Genomic DNA, 15,623 nt, shown 5'->3' with positions numbered 1-15,623 from the left:
CCCCGGTGCACAGCTGAGAAATACGTGCATAGTATCTTGATACTTTTTAAACAACGTGACAACTGATGTCACAATTTCTGTTGGTTCCCAACCGACATTTGGGACCACTTGTGACCTGTGACCCACTTTCTGCTGTGAAGGGCAGTTTTGAAGCAGAGGATTTTGGAGACACAAGAAGGAAACATTCTTTCCCTCCCTTCAGATCAGGCCCTACACCCAACTAAACCGAGGTAAGAAACCCCGTTATCTCCCATGGATGGACATAAGCACAACCAGGGGCCAGGAGCCAAGAAGACATGAACAGGCACCCTGCAAAAGGCCTGCACCCCAACCCTCAGTGTGCAGTCAGTTCTGATCCTCTCAATAGTGAAGCCCCACCAAGCAGCCAGAAACTTCGGAAGCAGGGAGAGGCAGATAAAGGACTGTTTTATTGAGTAACTGGATCCGTGTTGTCGCCAAGGCCACTATGTACAGACGAGAGAGAGGGAGTTTTATTTCTTGGTCTCTTCCTCCTTAGACAGAGTCTTGATGATCTCTTCCTTCTTGGCCTGGAGCCGCTCTTCACGGCGCTTGCGAGCCTCCTTGGTCTTAGACCTGCGGGCCTCAGCCTGGTCACTGGATGTTAGAAGAGGAAAGACGGGTCAGTTTGAGAATAAATGAGCTGCTGGGGCCACCACAAGCTCCTGCTTCAACTAAGCCACAGGCCCTACCCCGTTATGATGGCAAGTGGTGTAGGGAACAGAGGAGCATATATTTCTATCTAACTCAACAGCTGTTTTCTGGACAGACTGTGTGCAAGTCAAAATTAGGCATTAGTGCATTTTAAAGGTCTCAGAAGAACCCTTATAATAAAGATCAAAGAACGTGCCCCCGTGACAGAGGCCAATCCTGAAAAAAACTTACGCCAGCAGCTTCTTGCGAGCCTTGTCTGCCTTTAGTTTGTGGATGTGTTCCATGAGAATCCGCTTGTTTTTGAACACGTTACCCTTCACTTTCAGGTACAGGCTGTGATACCTGCAGGGAAGAAGGCGCAGAGGCTCCAGTCAGCAACGGGAGCAGAGGCTGGCCTGGCGTCTGCCCCCCTACGTAAAGTCCCTAGGTATGCAGGGTTCCTCTCCTCTCTATTCCGCACGGACGGTTCCCCCCAAACCAAGACTTTTTGTGCCGTTTCCAGACAGAAGAAAGAGCTTGCCTGGCAGGTTAAATTCAATTCTTGGGCTATCCTGATGTTGCATATGTAGGGGGCTGGAGGGGGGAAGGGACAGATGACACAGGACAGAATGGAAGAACTTTCTTTGAAAGGCCTAAACACATGGCTCCCTCCCCAAGGCCAATGAGAAAGACTGTGGGTCTGTGCAGAGCACAAGCCATCAAAGCACCAAATGGGTCTTAGTGGGCCCAGGAAGAGGGCGTGCTTACATGTGACGGTCAATCTTCTTAGATTCACGGTATCTTCTGAGCAGCCGGCGCAGAATTCTCATTCTCCTCATCCAGGTTACCTTCTCAGGCATCCGAGCATTGGCAGTACCTTTTCTCTTACCTGCAGGGAAGGGGAGTTAAGCGCACCGTAGCGCTCTGGGTCTCAAGTCAGTTACTAGAGCCAGCGGCTTGGTCATGACGACAGCTGCCGATTTCTCCAACACTTGACAATTCACTCAGTCATGTGCCAAGTGCCTGACCTCGCTTTCAATAGCATCGCTTTCACTTTACAGATGACGACGCTAAGCATTTCTTTCATTTATTCATTTTAAGGAAGCACCAACAAGGCAATTAATTACTGCCCATCCACTTGATGCAGACTGTGTGGAGGTCAGGGTGTGCACCCAGGCAGTACGGTAAGCTGCAAAGGGCTTTAAAGGAGCTGTGACCTTCATCTCCCTCAATCATCCTAACCCTAGAAAGCAGTTCTAGGATTTACTGGACCACATTTTCAAGTACCCAGTAGAATCCCTGGCACAGTGTAGGTGCTCAATACATGTGACCTCTTTCTACCAATACCTTCAACTCCAACACTAGTGTCAACTTTCTGAGTTGCACACAGAGAAGACACATCTAATATCATGGGGTAAAATAAGGGCTTACGAGGAGACAAAATGGAAAGAAAAAGATCCTGGATACATCCCAGTCTAGACTTAGGCAACGCTATAGTCTCAGAGAAAAGGGAAGAACACACTTACCAATGCCCATATGCCTGCCCTTCCGGCGGGCCAAAGTGTTTTTCCGGCACCGAGCTCGGGAATGGACAGTCACGGGCTTCCGGATGATCAGCCCATCTTTGATCAGTTTTCGGATCTGCTGACCTGGGATAACATAATGTATCTAGTCAGTAACCTGGGGCCTGGTCCCCCAAAATACCAGTCATAACCCAGAGTCCAAAAAGGACAGGCCAGAGACACTGCTCACATCCCTGGCCCAGTGGTCTCAAAATAACACAAATACTGAACTTCTGCTTATTTCTCTTCTGTTAAAAAACAAAAAAACCCTTTGGTTCTATTTTCCTAGATGTTTTACAGGACACTCAAATTGTATGTATTTGGGGATGTGTGATCAAGAGTGTACAGATATGGCCTAGTCCTTCAGACCCTATCTCACCTATTAGCTACTGGTCCAAAACAGGGTTAGAATATTTTTTTTTTAAGATCTTTTATTTATTTATTTGAGAGAGTGAGTGAGTCAGCCAGCGAGAGAGGGAACACAAGCAGGGGGAGTGGGAGAGGAAGAAGCAGGCTCCCAGCAGAAGAGCCTGACGTGGGGCTCGATCCCAGAACTACGGGATCACGCCCTGAGCCGAAGGCAGATGCTTAACGACTGAGCCACCCAGGCGCCCCAGGATTAGGGTATTCTGAGCACATGTCACAATGCCACAGATTCAAACTGGTTAAGAAATTCCCTGGTATTGACCAACATTCGTTGCTTGACCAAACTTTAATCAGGCTCCTGAACCACCTCCGAGGCCCACCTGTGCCATGTCCTTGTAAATTCTAGTCTTTGTAATAACATCAGGTTCCCAAGCCACCAACAGTCCCCAGGTGATGTCTGATCATCCTGGCCTGTCTTTAGCAACAATCCTGTTAGGTCAGTCTAGCCAGGATCCCCCCAGCCCCTTACCATTAGGATTTCTTCTTAGTCATCTTCCATCCACTGACCCTCATACAACCCTCCCCGGCCATAAATTTCTACTTGCCCATGCTATGTTCAGACCTGAGTGCAACCTCCACCGCCCCCCACTGTAAAATCCTGCTGCAGTGGTCCCTAACTTGCAGCAATGGTCCCAAATAAAGCCCATCTTACTATCTTTAACAAAGATGACTTTCTGTAATAATATTACATAGAAGTAATGCGGAGATGTTGCTATTTGCACGACTGACATATGTTTAACTGCCCTGAATAATTATATGCCAAGAGGCCTTTACTAAAGCCCGAGGTCCCAGGTCTTCCCAATCCATCCTTCATCATTCCCTTGGCCACCTCTACTCCCTCCCAGTCCCTGTACTGTCTCCTCATAAATCCTTCATATAGTTATAAAACAATGTCCACTTTAACAATAATCATTAATATAACACTGGGTTGTTCCATTAACTTCTATCCTGTCATTCTCACAAACAGCAGGTAGAGAACCTCTGGTATCTCCAAACTTCTGGGACCCTCCCTTTTAGAAAACCCCAGACTATGAGCTTTCCTAGGTTTAAGAGCCAATAAAATCGTGACATCTTTGATCTTATGAAGGATGAGAAAGGGGTAGGGTGAAGAAGATCCCAAGAACTCACGGGAGTTGGCATTGGCAATTTCATTGGTCTCGTTGGGGTCCAACCAGACCTTCTTCTTGCCACAGCGGAGGACACTGGAGGCAAGCCTCTTCTGAAGCCTGAGCATACTGTGACAAACAGAAAACATTATCAAGCACTGGAAGCCATTCCCCTGCCAAGACCTGCCTTCCAATCTTTTAATGCTGCGAAACATAAAACACAGGAATTGGATGTGTGTAAACACTCAGTATTTAGGGCAACATCCCACCCTCCACCCCGATATTAAGAATCTTTCCTATAGCAAGATTTTTGTGCTGTGCATTCCTGGGGGGGGGGGCAACTGGCCGCCCTAGAACGAGAACAAAGTCCAAGCTTTGCCTTACTTCTCTGCCTCAGTTTTCTCCTCTGGAAAATGAGGCTAATGGATAAAACTGGGATGAAGGGGGGGGGCTTCTGCCCTTTCTGGTACTAAGCTCTAAAAAAAGGCCTCTAAGAATCCGAGGCCAGAGGGTCTGATTTGCTCGTCTAGTCCTTTACTTCTTGGGCCCGTTTTCCTCGTCTTATCACAGTAATAAGCTTACGTTCCGCTAACCTTAGAGTTTTCTCAGGGACCGTCCACTGGGGGGAAGGCGTTAAAGTGCTAGGAATCGCCTCAACCTAAGCAGTCTGCGGCCCGAGGCCTACGCGAAACCCGTCCTACGTCACATGGAAGCAGAGCTCGGCTCCGATCAGGGGCGCCCAGCGAGTAAGGGGGCCACAGTGTAGACCCCGCCGCAACCCTTCCACTGTCCGCGCAGGTCGATCGCGACCCATATGGGGCGCGGGGCCCACCCCTCCCGCGGCCTCGCGTTAGCGGGACGCTCCCCCCCATTCCCCTCGAGGCCGGGGCCTAGGGCACTCTGACCCATCCCAAACTCCGAGACCGGCTGCTTCAGGGATGCCTCCACCTCATCTCTCCCACCCGGAGCCACGGAAACAGGCCCTGCCGCCCGCCGGCACCTCGGATCAACCAAAACGAGAGGTCCGCGCGCCCTCACCTCATGGCTGCGGCCGCAGCGCCGAAAGGAAAGAACTCCCCATGGCCGGGCTCCTCCCATCATCTGTGAAGGGGAGAGCCCATCCCTTCCTCCGCTTTCGCCCGTATTCCCCGCCCGTCCTTGCATCCTCTACCACCCTAAACTTACTCTTATCCTCTCTGAAGACCGAGGTAATAGAAGCCTAATCGCGCGAATCGGTTTTAAACTTAAAAACATAGAAAAATAGATCCTTTCGGTGAGGCAAAATGGTATAGTCCGACTTCCTACTAGGCATGCGCAGCAAGGGGACCTGATCACGTGGGTAGCGGAAACCGGAAGTCACGGCCGGGTGCCGCAGGCGGGACGTAGTTTTGCTAGAGTGGCCTACTGATTGCAGGCGTCCTGGGTTCTCTGGGATGATGTTTTCTTAGCGAGAAAATATTAGTGAATGGAATAAGAGAAGACAACAAGGGGAGAGATCAGTCCCTCTCCCAGTACATTGGGAACCCCTGCAGCACAGGATAGATATCAGACATAGGAGTTTATATTTTTGAGCCACTGTGGTCCTTAATCTCGCAGCGCTTCAGTCAGCCCCTCTGTAAAGTGTACCGAATCTTAACATTCCTGTCATCCGTTGTGAAAACCACATGAATTAACTTGCAAAAGAGGATATGAAGTCCTTGGTGACGGGAACCAGTGTTGTTTGGTTCTCGCTGTATGTGCTACAGGAGACGTGGAGCCTTGCATATAGTAAGCATGTGAGAAATTGCGCATGGGCTGACTGAATGAATAGCTGTGAAAGTTAAAAAAAAAAAAAAAGGAATGCAGGACCATCCATCGGTAGTTCTTTTCTCCTGCTCTGAAACACCCAATGCAAAACCCCCAAAGAGAATATTCTGGGGTTTAAGAAACCTAGATCTGAGTCCTGGCTGTCTCTCCTTGCTTGGCTCTGGCTGAGCACCCATCTCTCTCATCTGAACTTTCCTAGTTGTTAAATGGAGCTGAGGAACGAGGAGGGGAAGCAAAGCAAAATTCATGCCGCTTCTTCAAAACAACATGGATAGTGTCATCCTCATTTTACAGCTGGGTGAGGCAGTAGAAATTAAAATCCAGGTCTTTCTGACTTCAATATCCATGCCTTCTATGTCATACCAGGCTCTCTTGTGCCCAGGGGACAAATGGAAACCCTGCTGAGGGTTGCATCTGTTCATAGCACAATGCTGATGTACTTCATTCTTACTCTTCCCTCAAAGTAATGTGATCGGAGAAGCAACTTAAGCTGGCCATCCACTCGTAGGACCCAGGGTGAGGAGAGTCAGTGTATTCCAGTCTCTCCTCTAGCAGGAGACAACAGGCTGGGCTTTATATTAGGGTCACTGGACCTGGGCAAATCTTATCCACTCTATGTCTCATCTCCCCTCTTTGAGGAGCCGGGGAAGGGGTAGAGAGGTAACAATTTCTCCTGTCATGAGAGTCCTCTGTTCAGCGCCTTATAGCATCTCCAAACACGTGAGCGGTCCATCATTTGATTTCATTCTCCCTCATCCTCCTAATAATCCCAGGTGACAAAGATACTACAGTACTAGCAATCCCATTTTACAGAAGTGTAGTGACTTGTCCAGGGCCACATGACTGAAAGAGCGTGAGCCAAACTGACACCAGAGTTGTTGTTGTTGTTCTTAACTTATCTCTATGTCCAAGGTGGGGCTCAAACTCACCACCCTGAAATCAAGACTCACATGCTGTATGGACTGAGCCAGGCAGACGCCCCCATACCAGAGTTTTTGCCAGACTTCCTTATGCCTTTTCTCTCCATAGGTCGTGGTGGTGGGGTGCAGGCCTTGGATATTTGTCCCCAAATCAAGGATGAAGGGGGAGCAATTCTAGGTCAAAAGTCACTAGATCTGATTTTAGCCACTCTCTCAACTCCACATTTCTTCCTCTTTCCTCTCTCTTCCAAGAAACAGGGACCTTGCCTTCTGGAAGGGGGGGGCATACGAGGGACAAAGGCAGAAGGACTCCTGGGTCCCTGGGATTTCTTGTTGCTGTCTGTGTTGGGACCCCCTTTGGACCTTCTCACCACCCCAGCCTCAGTCTCAGACTCAGCCTCCACCTCCGGAGGGCATCGTCCTGTTGTGGAGGGAAAGGGGCCTTTCTGTTTGTCTCAAGGCAGCCTGGGCCCATACCAGGGAGAAAGGAGTTAAAGCCGGGTCCCAGGATCAACGGGATCGGGAAGCTCCGGCGGCCCAGACTGGAGTGGAATGGGCAGACCCGCAAAGGGAGCGCGGTTTGGGACTAAGAGTGGGGGGGGCGTGCCAATCCGCGCTTCACCTCCACCAGCGCTCGGCAACCACTGGTAAACCGCGGCCCCCGCCCCCTGCCTCAAGGCCGGGCTTCACTCCTCCCCGCACCCCCTGACCCAGAGTGGGCCGCCCTCACCCCAGGCTAGTCCCAGGCCGGCGCTCAGCCTTCTCTAAGGCCAGGAGGGGCGTGCCTCCCTCCGGCCGCCCTCCCATTGTCTGTGCGGAGCCCGCGGAGGGGCTGCGAGGGGCGGGGCCGGGGCGGGAGGAGGGAGGGAGGCAGGTGGGAGCGGAGGGGGCGGGGGGAGATGCTGAGCCTTCAGGGGAGGAGGAGGCGGCGGCAGAGGAGCGAGCTGGAGGAGGGACGCGAGGCAGGAAGAGGGCAGCCGAAGGCCGGGCCAGGTGGCTGGAGCGGGTGCCGGCTGCGCCGCGCGGCTCTCGGTTCCGACGGCCTCTCTCATGCGCTGAGGGCGCCCGGCTGCGCCGGGCCGGCGGCCGGAGGGGAGGCTCCTCTCCATGGTCCAGAAGACCAGCATGTCCCGGAGCCCTTACCCACCCTCCCAGGAGATCCCCATGGAGGTCTTCGACCCCAGCCCGCAGGTGAGGTGTGGTGACCGGGCCCGAGGGCAGGGGGCCGCTCCCGCGGACCTTGTGGGGTCGGCTCGAGGGGCGCGAGGAAGAAGGAGTTCTGCGCCCGGAGCTGAGGGGCGAGGGGCGCCTGCGCGCCCCCAGTCCCTGCCGGTTAATGATTGACGGGCGCTTGGCCGGGAGTTGGGCTGCGGTTTGGCGGAGCGGGGAGGGGGCGGTCGGGCCGCCTGTCACCCTCGCCTCGGCTCCCCCGCGTCAGGGTCCCTGCTGCTTGGGTACCGGCTCCAGGGCTGGAGAGTGGGGGTGCTGGCGGGGCATCTGGGGGCTGAGGGAGGCTAGAGAGCGAGCTCAGGCGAAGGGGGCGACGCAGAGCACGCTCGGGGGCGCCCAGGAGGGGGTGGGTGGGGCGGGGGTGGCACTGGGAGATGGCCGAGGCGGTGGTCAGGGCGGTGCCAGCAGGCCTTCGGAGCCGCAGACACTGGCCTTTCGAGGGTGGGGAAGGGGCCGGCCCCGGGCTAGGCCCCCATCCTGGCACCTCAGCGACATCCTCATATTGGACCACCTTCCCTCCCTCAACACCCACGTTATCTTTCCTTCTCCAACCCCCTCCCCTCCCCAGCCTTAGAAAACGCCTCCAAAGTTTGGAAAGTTGGATGGATGCCAACTCACTGTCCTGGAGGGGAGGAGGCTGTGTTACCTGGGGGTGGGGGGGGTTGTCTGCCGCCCCACCCCCAGTCACTCTTTCCGGTGCCCCAGGTTATCCCCAGGAAGGGGCATTCTTGGGTGTGGTGTGTACCCACGGAGTGACCAGCGGGGTCTGGGGTGACTGGTCAGGGTCTGGGGTGGTCGTGCCAAGGGATTTCTCTGGGACAAGGCCATTCTCCAATCTGGCAACACCTCAAGGCTAGGTTACCATTAACTCTTTTCTTGCTGTGACCAGCCTAGAGCAGCTGTAACCACCATGATAATGTGGTTGATGGGCATGTAGGGGGGGTCAGGTTAGACCTAAAAATACCTCCCTTCTCCACCCCAGGCCCCTTGGAGCCTGGGAGGCAGCTGACTGGGGCCTTCCTTTCAGCTGTCCCTTGTCTCTCTGGGTGCCACTCCCTTTTCCCATCCTGGGGTGGTGGTGGTGGTGTGAAAGAGAGTCTGGGGCTCACTGGAGGATCCTCTTAAGTTTGTAGGGATCCTCAATCCTAGATGTTGGGTACATGTTTGGTTTGAGAGAAGGGGATGGGAGGGAGGATTTTGGAAGGGTTCTCAGGTACCTTTCTCTCCCATCTATCCATGCTTCTTCTTGTACTCAGGCCCAAGGAACCAGAGCCCTTAGTCTGATCATGTCTTACTAGCTTCTTGGGCAAAGAAACTCTAGGATGGAGGCTGGGGGTAAGGGCCTGGAGGGCCTGAACCCTCCATCATTCCCTTCCCCCTGACTCTGGACTGGCTTGGGACCAAGTGTGTATGTGAGTTAGGGAGGGCAAGGAAGCAGCCCCCTTGACAGGAGGCCTGGAAATATCTGAATGTGTGGGTGCTCAAGAGGTCAGACAGCGTCCACTCCACCCAGGCCAGGAGCCTAGCCAGTGAGGCTGGGCTGGCCTACCCCAGGGACTTGTGGGGGCTGTGTCCTAGGCTGGTCTGGGGGCAGGGCCAGGGCATTTAGATTGATGCAACCTGGTGTGTACTATGGGGACCAGGCATGGGCAGTGGCAGCCAGGGGTTAGAGAGTGGAAGCTTGAGCCCTCTCCCCCTTGGGGAGAGGTGTGACCCCTGGGATGATGAAGATGATGAAGAGGGGGCTGCCAGGGTGGAGGGTGGGCAGTGTTGCTGAATCTGCTCCCGTGACATTGGGCTGGGTTGGGGTTAGAGGTTTCCTTTCCAAATACAGTTCCATGCCCCCCCACCCCCACCCCAGAAGTCTGGTTTTGGGTCTCCAAGAACTGAGAGCTGCCACTCCCCTCCCCACTCTGCGGAAAAATGAAGGCGAGATTCGGGCCCAGGAAAAGCCAAGCTGGGCCTGGGCTGGCGATTCCTCTTCACTCTGGGGGCCACAGGCACACTCGGCCCCCCTCTGCTCCAGCTGAGGCGGAAAGGGAGGGGGACTTTCCCCAGCTCTCTCTGCCCCCCTCACACTGCAGGCAGCCTCTCCCTTCCCCGGAGGCCCCTGCAGCCTGCCCAGCATCTTAATTAGCTTTGCTGCCTAATGAGCCTCCAGCTTCCCAGCGCCCTGTTCCCAGCCTCTCTGGCTTGGTTTGGGGGTTTCTGTGTGTGCTTCCTAAGGTTCTCTCCCACTGTCCCCCACCCCAAGGCTGTGGTCTGGGCCCTCCCTCCCCCTCGGGCTGTACCATCTCTGGAAGAAGGTGGGGGGTGGGGCTGTTCAGATCAGGGAATGATATTCCCAAAGCTTGGCTGTAGCCCTGGGTCTGATGGGATGAGGGTTGGGAACGGCCCTTTCTGATTCCACTCTTGTCCCTTCCTGGCTTCCCCAGGGCAAATACAGCAAGAGGAAGGGGCGGTTCAAAAGGTCGGATGGGAGCACGTCCTCGGATACGACATCCAACAGTTTTGTCCGCCAGGTAATGGGGAGGCTGGGCTGAGAGGAACGAGGTGGCTGGTTGATGGGGACCAGCATTGGTGAGCTGGCTCTGAGGCTTTCTCCAGGCACCCTCCCCCATGTTATTTGTCACCTGCCTGGAACCACCCCATCACCCTAAACCCTGTGACCTCTCCTGCACGCACTGACAGCCTGCACCCACTCCCTCAGCCCCCGCCCTGCCCCTCCCCCAGCTCCAGGCCCCAGCCCCTGCTGCCTGCCTGCGTCATCTCATTCAGGGACAGCCTGGCCTGCCTCCTTCTAGCTTGCTTCGGGCTGTCACCCACTCCCCCTGCCGGCTGTCTGCCTCCATGTCCTCCCCCAGAACCTGTGACAGCGTGGGGTAGAGGCAGAGCCTAGGAGATGAGGAGCCAGGTCCTTTGGGGGTCCCTGGAGCCCTCGTGAGGTATGGCAAGGAGGAAATGCCTTCGTCATGTCCAGCTGACTGTTCTTTAATATGCAGAAAGTGTGTTGGCGGCGGGGGCGAGGGCAGGAGGGGATTGGTTTTAAAGAGGACTTGAGCCCGGCACCCCTGGCTGAAGGAGGCTGAACAGTTTTCTGGGGTCTTCTTTTCTCAGTCAGGAAGATGCCATTCTCATCTCTGTTCTCACTGTCAACCCCAGGGCATCTCAGGCTCAGGGAGAGGCAGCCAGAGAGGCATGTGGTTGCTATGACTACAGAGCATCTCAACAAAACCTGGTACCCAAAAAAGGCGAGAGAGGCTGGGGATCAGACAAGGAAAGGGAGTATGTCGAAGAGGAAATGGGCAGGGCATATGGGGGCAGAGGACAGTAGGGAGGTCAGCCCCCCGACCCTTTGGGCTGAAGAGAGAGGGTAGACCCAGGCAGACCCACCGCAGATTGTGGAGTGAGGCCCTTTCTGACTCTTCTGTCTCCACAACACTTGGCACGTGGGAGCCCAGGCCTGACTTGAGAGGGTCAGACAGGGAGCCCTTCATCCCAGCATCTTCTAAGTACACAGACAGATAGGAAGTCCTGTCTTCAGTCTTTTCCTCGTCCCTCCTCTTGCAGGACTGGGCCAGGGCCGGGGCTAGGCGGAATGACGCTGTGCTCGGGGTAACTCTTCTTTTTTTTTTTTTTTTTTTTTTTAAAGATTTTATTTATTTATTTGACAGAGATAGAGACAGCCAGCGAGAGAGGGAACACAAGCAGGGGGAGTGGGAGAGGAAGAAGCAGGCTCACAGCAGAGGAGCCTGACGTGGGGCTCGATCCCATAACGCCGGGATCACGCCCTGAGCCGAAGGCAGACGCTTAACCGCTGTGCCACCCAGGCGCCCCTCGGGGTAACTCTTCTTGACAGAAAAGAGCCCTTGGTTCCTTCAGTATTTGCTACCCCGGGGGATCAGACCCCAGCCTCCTGTCCTTCCTCCTCTCAGCTCCCAGCTCTGACCCCCAGGAGGCAGGGAGTGGGGGAGCAGGCCTTGCCACATCTCTGAGCTAAATATACCCTCGCAGTTTGCACATGTAGCAACTCTGCTTGTAACCTGAGCCCCCTGGGGGAACGGGCAGTCTGGGCCACCCCCTAGACCAGCAGGGCCAGGCACCGAGGGCGCCGGGATGGAGGCGCCCAGCCGGACCCTCGTAGTGGTGAGCTAGGGGTGGGGTGGGAGTCGGGGTGGGTGGGAGCAGCCCCCAAGGGAAAGCGGATGGGGGGGCCCTCACTCCAGCCTGTTTCCTTGCCTCCTCGCTGTTTCCCTGCTCCTGCCATTTCTGATCGGTCTGTGTGCCTGCATGTCTGTGTGCGTGTGCGCGCGCGTGTGCGTGTGTGCGTGCGTACTCGCGTGTCTGTAAGGATCAGTAAATGCCTCTCTGGCGCTCTGTCTCTGGGTCTGTTTCTTTGGCTTTCTGGGCATCTGTCTCCCCGATTCTTGGTGCTCAGGAGGGGTGGAGAGCGGTAGATTAGCGGGTTTTCACTCTCCTTCCCTTCTGTCTCTTTTCCAGCTTCCATTAGTGATCCCACCCTCACCCCAATCTCGCACCTTCACGGGCCTCCCATTTTTGTGATTTCGCTGGGAAAGGAGTGGGCAACCTCACTAGCTAATGACAGGATCCTCTGGGAGAGGTGGGACTTCGTCTTCTCTCTTTCCTAGGTCTCCTGGGCATTCCTGGCTAAGTGACCCTTCCATGGCCTCAGGAGAGAACCCCGACATGCGTGTAGTCCTGCTCTTCCTCCACATCACCTCCTGGCCCTGGCCCCACACCACCACGTCGCTGTAGTCACACAAATACACACGTCCTGGCTCCTGCCCTCACGTGCCGCACACGGTCAGGGACACTCACACCTCGGGGTCCCCCCCCGCCGTGTGCAGGTGCACCCGTACGCATTCAGTTGTGCGTATCCAGCACATGCCGTCGAACACACCCCCCAAACGCACTTGAAGTTGCACATCCAGGCACGCCCGTGAATAAGCATGTTCATTGACACTTGGGGTCTCACCCATGCGCCTGCATCCCCGAAGGAGTTCCTTGTGCTCTGGGATGGTCCGTGCGGTCAAGGCCAGCTTCCTGGCATAGCCAGACTTCTGGCTGGGCCTGCCTAGACCCTAGCAGCCAGCAGCCCTAGTATTAGAGAGAGGCCTGCCCCGCGTTCTGCTCTTCACCTGCCTCTTTGGCCTGCGCTACCCTAGGAATCTTGAGTTCTCTTTTTGGATCTTATGAGAGCCAGAGGGTTGGGGTTCCTCTGATTCTGGCCAGGGAAGTAGAATTCTCTCTCCCCTCCCCTTTGAGCAGAAGATAGCAAAATTTTGGGTGGCCCCATCCCGCAGAGCGGGCTGTCCACTGCCAGTGGTGCAGAGAGCTCAGGCCTGTTGGTGGCTACTGTCCCTGGAAGGACTCAGTGGGCTTCTCCTGAGTCTATCTCAGCCAGTGTGGTGCTGGGGGTAGGGGAGGGAAGGAGGAACAGGGAGTGGAGACTCGTCCCCTGGCACGCCTCCCCTGCGCTGTGCCCCTATCAGGTTCCCACCCCTCCCTGGGCCCCAAGCAGCTGTCCTGGGACCTGCCTTAACCCCCTGCTTGCTGCTGTCGCCCTTCCTAGGGCCACAGTTTTCCCAGGGGCCTGCCAATCTCAGTCCCTGGCTCCTCTCATCTAATACCACCTTTTCCTGGCCCTTGTGGCATCATGCTGGGCTGGCTGGGGCTTGAGGCATCCATGCTGGGTGGTCCCTCTGTGCCTTCCGGGACCCAGGAACCGGGAAGCGGCATGGGCCCTGAGCCGGCCCGGTCCGTTTTCAGGGCTCGGCGGAGTCCTATACCAGCCGACCATCAGACTCCGACGTGTCTCTGGAGGAAGACCGGGAAGCCCTAAGGAAGGAGGCAGAGCGCCAGGCATTAGCCCAGCTCGAGAAAGCCAAGGTGAGACATACAGAGTCAGGGGGCTGAGCTGGTACTATTTCCCCCACCCCCAGGCCTTAGAGATGGCCTGAACAGACCCAGGGTCAAGTCTTGGCCCGGCCACTTCTCAGCTGGTGTACCCCAGGGCCTCGATGTGCCTCTGTCTCACAGCTGTAAAATGTGGGCTATGCTACTTGCCTTCTAATAGAGTAATAAGTGCTTAATAGTTCGCCACACGCAATAGGAGCTGGAGACTCCCCACTTCTTTCTGGAGTCAAACGTCCTGGGCCGACCCTCATGGGCTATGTGATCTCAGGCGAGCCGCTTACCCTTTCTGAACTTGAGTCTCCTCATTCATTAAAATGAAGATAATAGCAGTTAACTTTTTTTTTATTTTTTAAGATTTTATTTTATTTTTTTTAAAGTCATCTCTACACCCAGTGTGGGGCTCGAACTCACCACCCTGAGATCAAGAGTCTCATGCTCCTCAGACTGAGCCAGCCAGTCGCCCCTAATCGTTAACCTCCTAAGGTTTCTGTGGTGAATAAATGAGGGCGTGCTTGTAAAACATGTTAACATGGGACCTGGCGCAGTAAACCATAGTTGTGGTTATTATTATTATTATTTATTATTATTACTAATACTCTTTCTGGATGTCATTCCAGGCTAATACTTACCCTCCCCGGGGGCCCCCTCCATCCTGAGAAGGCTGAATTTTATTTTTTTTTAATTGTGAAATTTAACGTACATACAGGAAAACTATTTAAACCATTCAGTATACTTTTTAATGATCAGCGCAACAGACCTTCGCATCATCCCCGTCCCAGTATGGTACAGCGTGGCTTAACCTCTGTTGTCATTCTCCCGGTGCGCCTCTAGACCAAGCCAGTGGCATTTGCTGTGCGGACAAATGTCGGCTACAACCCTTCTCCAGGGGATGAGGTGCCTGTGCAGGGAGTGGCCATCACCTTCGAGCCCAAGGACTTCCTACACATCAAAGAGGTGGAGAGAGCACTTGGTGTCTGGAAGGGGGGCAGGGCAGTGGGTGCCAGGAGAGGGCCAGCCGGAGCTCTAGCAGAAGCAGACTTCTGAGCTAAGCAGAGCTCGGCTGAATCTGCCGTGTGACCTTGGACAAATCTCTTCCCCTCTCTGAGCCTCTGATTTTCATTGGTAAAATGGGGTGGCGGTGCCGAGGTCACACGGCTGTCCAGAGGGTTTGTGGTGAGATCTGTAAGTGGAATGGCAGCGTGCAGGCACGTGTGGGGGTCAGCATTGGCTCCTCTCCCTGCCTTTCCAAGGTGGGGGTGGGCACATGGTGGGACAGGGATGTGCCGCGGTGGGGTGGTCTGTGGCTTAAGTGGATGTGGGTCACGGAGTTGTTCTGAGGATTGGGGGCTGTGCCCAGAGGTAAGAGCCAGGGGCTGGCTCTTTGGAGGTGCTGCCCCCCTGGGGAGGCTTGGCAGGTTCTGGGGTGGTCTGTCCCCAGGGTGGCTGCTGGCTTGCCCCTCCAATCTCCCTCTTGGTCTCTCCCACCGCACCTGCTGCCGCTGTCCGCAGAAATATAACAACGACTGGTGGATCGGGCGACTGGTGAAGGAGGGCTGTGAGGTTGGCTTCATCCCGAGCCCTGTCAAACTGGACAGCCTGCGCCTCCTGCAGGAACAGAAGCTGCGCCAGAACCGCCTCAGCTCCAGGTGTCTAGCTGGGGACTGTGGAGGGGGCCTTCCGGCTGGGACTGGGCCTCAAGGGTTGACCCATTGCCCCGAGGTCACAGCGCCTGTGGCCTCACCAGTGGGGCTGGAGAATCTCCAGGGGAGTGGGGGGCGGGCAACCTATGAGGGAACAAGCTTCCCCCACCCTCACGCCCACCCCTCTGCTCACAGCTCCGTTTGCCTCTCTGCCCACACAGCAAATCAGGTGACAACTCGAGCTCCAGCCTAGGAGACGTGGTGACTGGCACCCGCCGCCCCACGCCCCCTGCCAGTGGTAAGAGCTGCTGCCACCTTAGGGAACGGCAGGGGTGGGGTGGGGCT

The 15,623-nt window shown here is 55.3% G+C and overlaps 2 protein-coding genes across 6 annotated transcripts in view; one reads left to right on the top strand and one right to left on the bottom strand.

The window, feature by feature from the left end:
- Positions 1-407: 407 nt before the first annotated feature.
- On the bottom strand, positions 408-4,803 carry RPL19 (ribosomal protein L19). 2 transcript variants are annotated; one of them, XM_034639718.1, is made up of 6 exons: positions 4,694-4,713; positions 3,768-3,874; positions 2,178-2,300; positions 1,420-1,540; positions 904-1,014; positions 408-615 (listed from the first exon to the last, which is right to left on the bottom strand). In XM_034639718.1, exons 1-6 carry the CDS (start codon positions 4,696-4,698, stop codon positions 492-494), a joined length of 591 nt encoding a protein of 196 aa, XP_034495609.1. In that variant the 5' UTR covers positions 4,699-4,713; the 3' UTR covers positions 408-491. The 2 variants fall into 2 exon arrangements, with proteins under 2 accessions (XP_034495609.1, NP_001291838.1); NM_001304909.1 differs by lacking the exon at positions 4,694-4,713 and adding an exon at positions 4,784-4,803 and having other exon boundaries at positions 459-615.
- A 2,560-nt stretch (positions 4,804-7,363) lies between these two features.
- Positions 7,364-15,623, top strand: part of CACNB1 (calcium voltage-gated channel auxiliary subunit beta 1) — a 17,477-nt gene continuing 9,217 nt past the window's right edge. For 3 of the 4 annotated variants that reach the window (XM_034640461.1, XM_034640462.1, XM_034640464.1), the window contains exons 1-6: positions 7,364-7,662; positions 10,137-10,223; positions 13,492-13,611; positions 14,470-14,592; positions 15,148-15,284; positions 15,500-15,576. In XM_034640461.1, coding sequence (XP_034496352.1) covers positions 7,579-7,662; positions 10,137-10,223; positions 13,492-13,611; positions 14,470-14,592; positions 15,148-15,284; positions 15,500-15,576 — 628 coding nt within the window. In that variant the 5' untranslated portion in view covers positions 7,364-7,578. Of the gene's footprint in view, positions 7,663-10,136; positions 10,224-11,768; positions 11,848-13,491; positions 13,612-14,469; positions 14,593-15,147; positions 15,285-15,499; positions 15,577-15,623 lie in introns of those variants that run through there. The other variant, XM_034640463.1, reaches the window with a different exon arrangement.

The sequence above is a fragment of the Ailuropoda melanoleuca genome, chromosome 13 (genome assembly GCF_002007445.2).
Source record: "Ailuropoda melanoleuca isolate Jingjing chromosome 13, ASM200744v2, whole genome shotgun sequence".
NCBI classification, from domain to species: Eukaryota; Metazoa; Chordata; class Mammalia; order Carnivora; family Ursidae; genus Ailuropoda; species Ailuropoda melanoleuca.
This window is presented reverse-complemented; position numbering and strand designations above follow the sequence as displayed.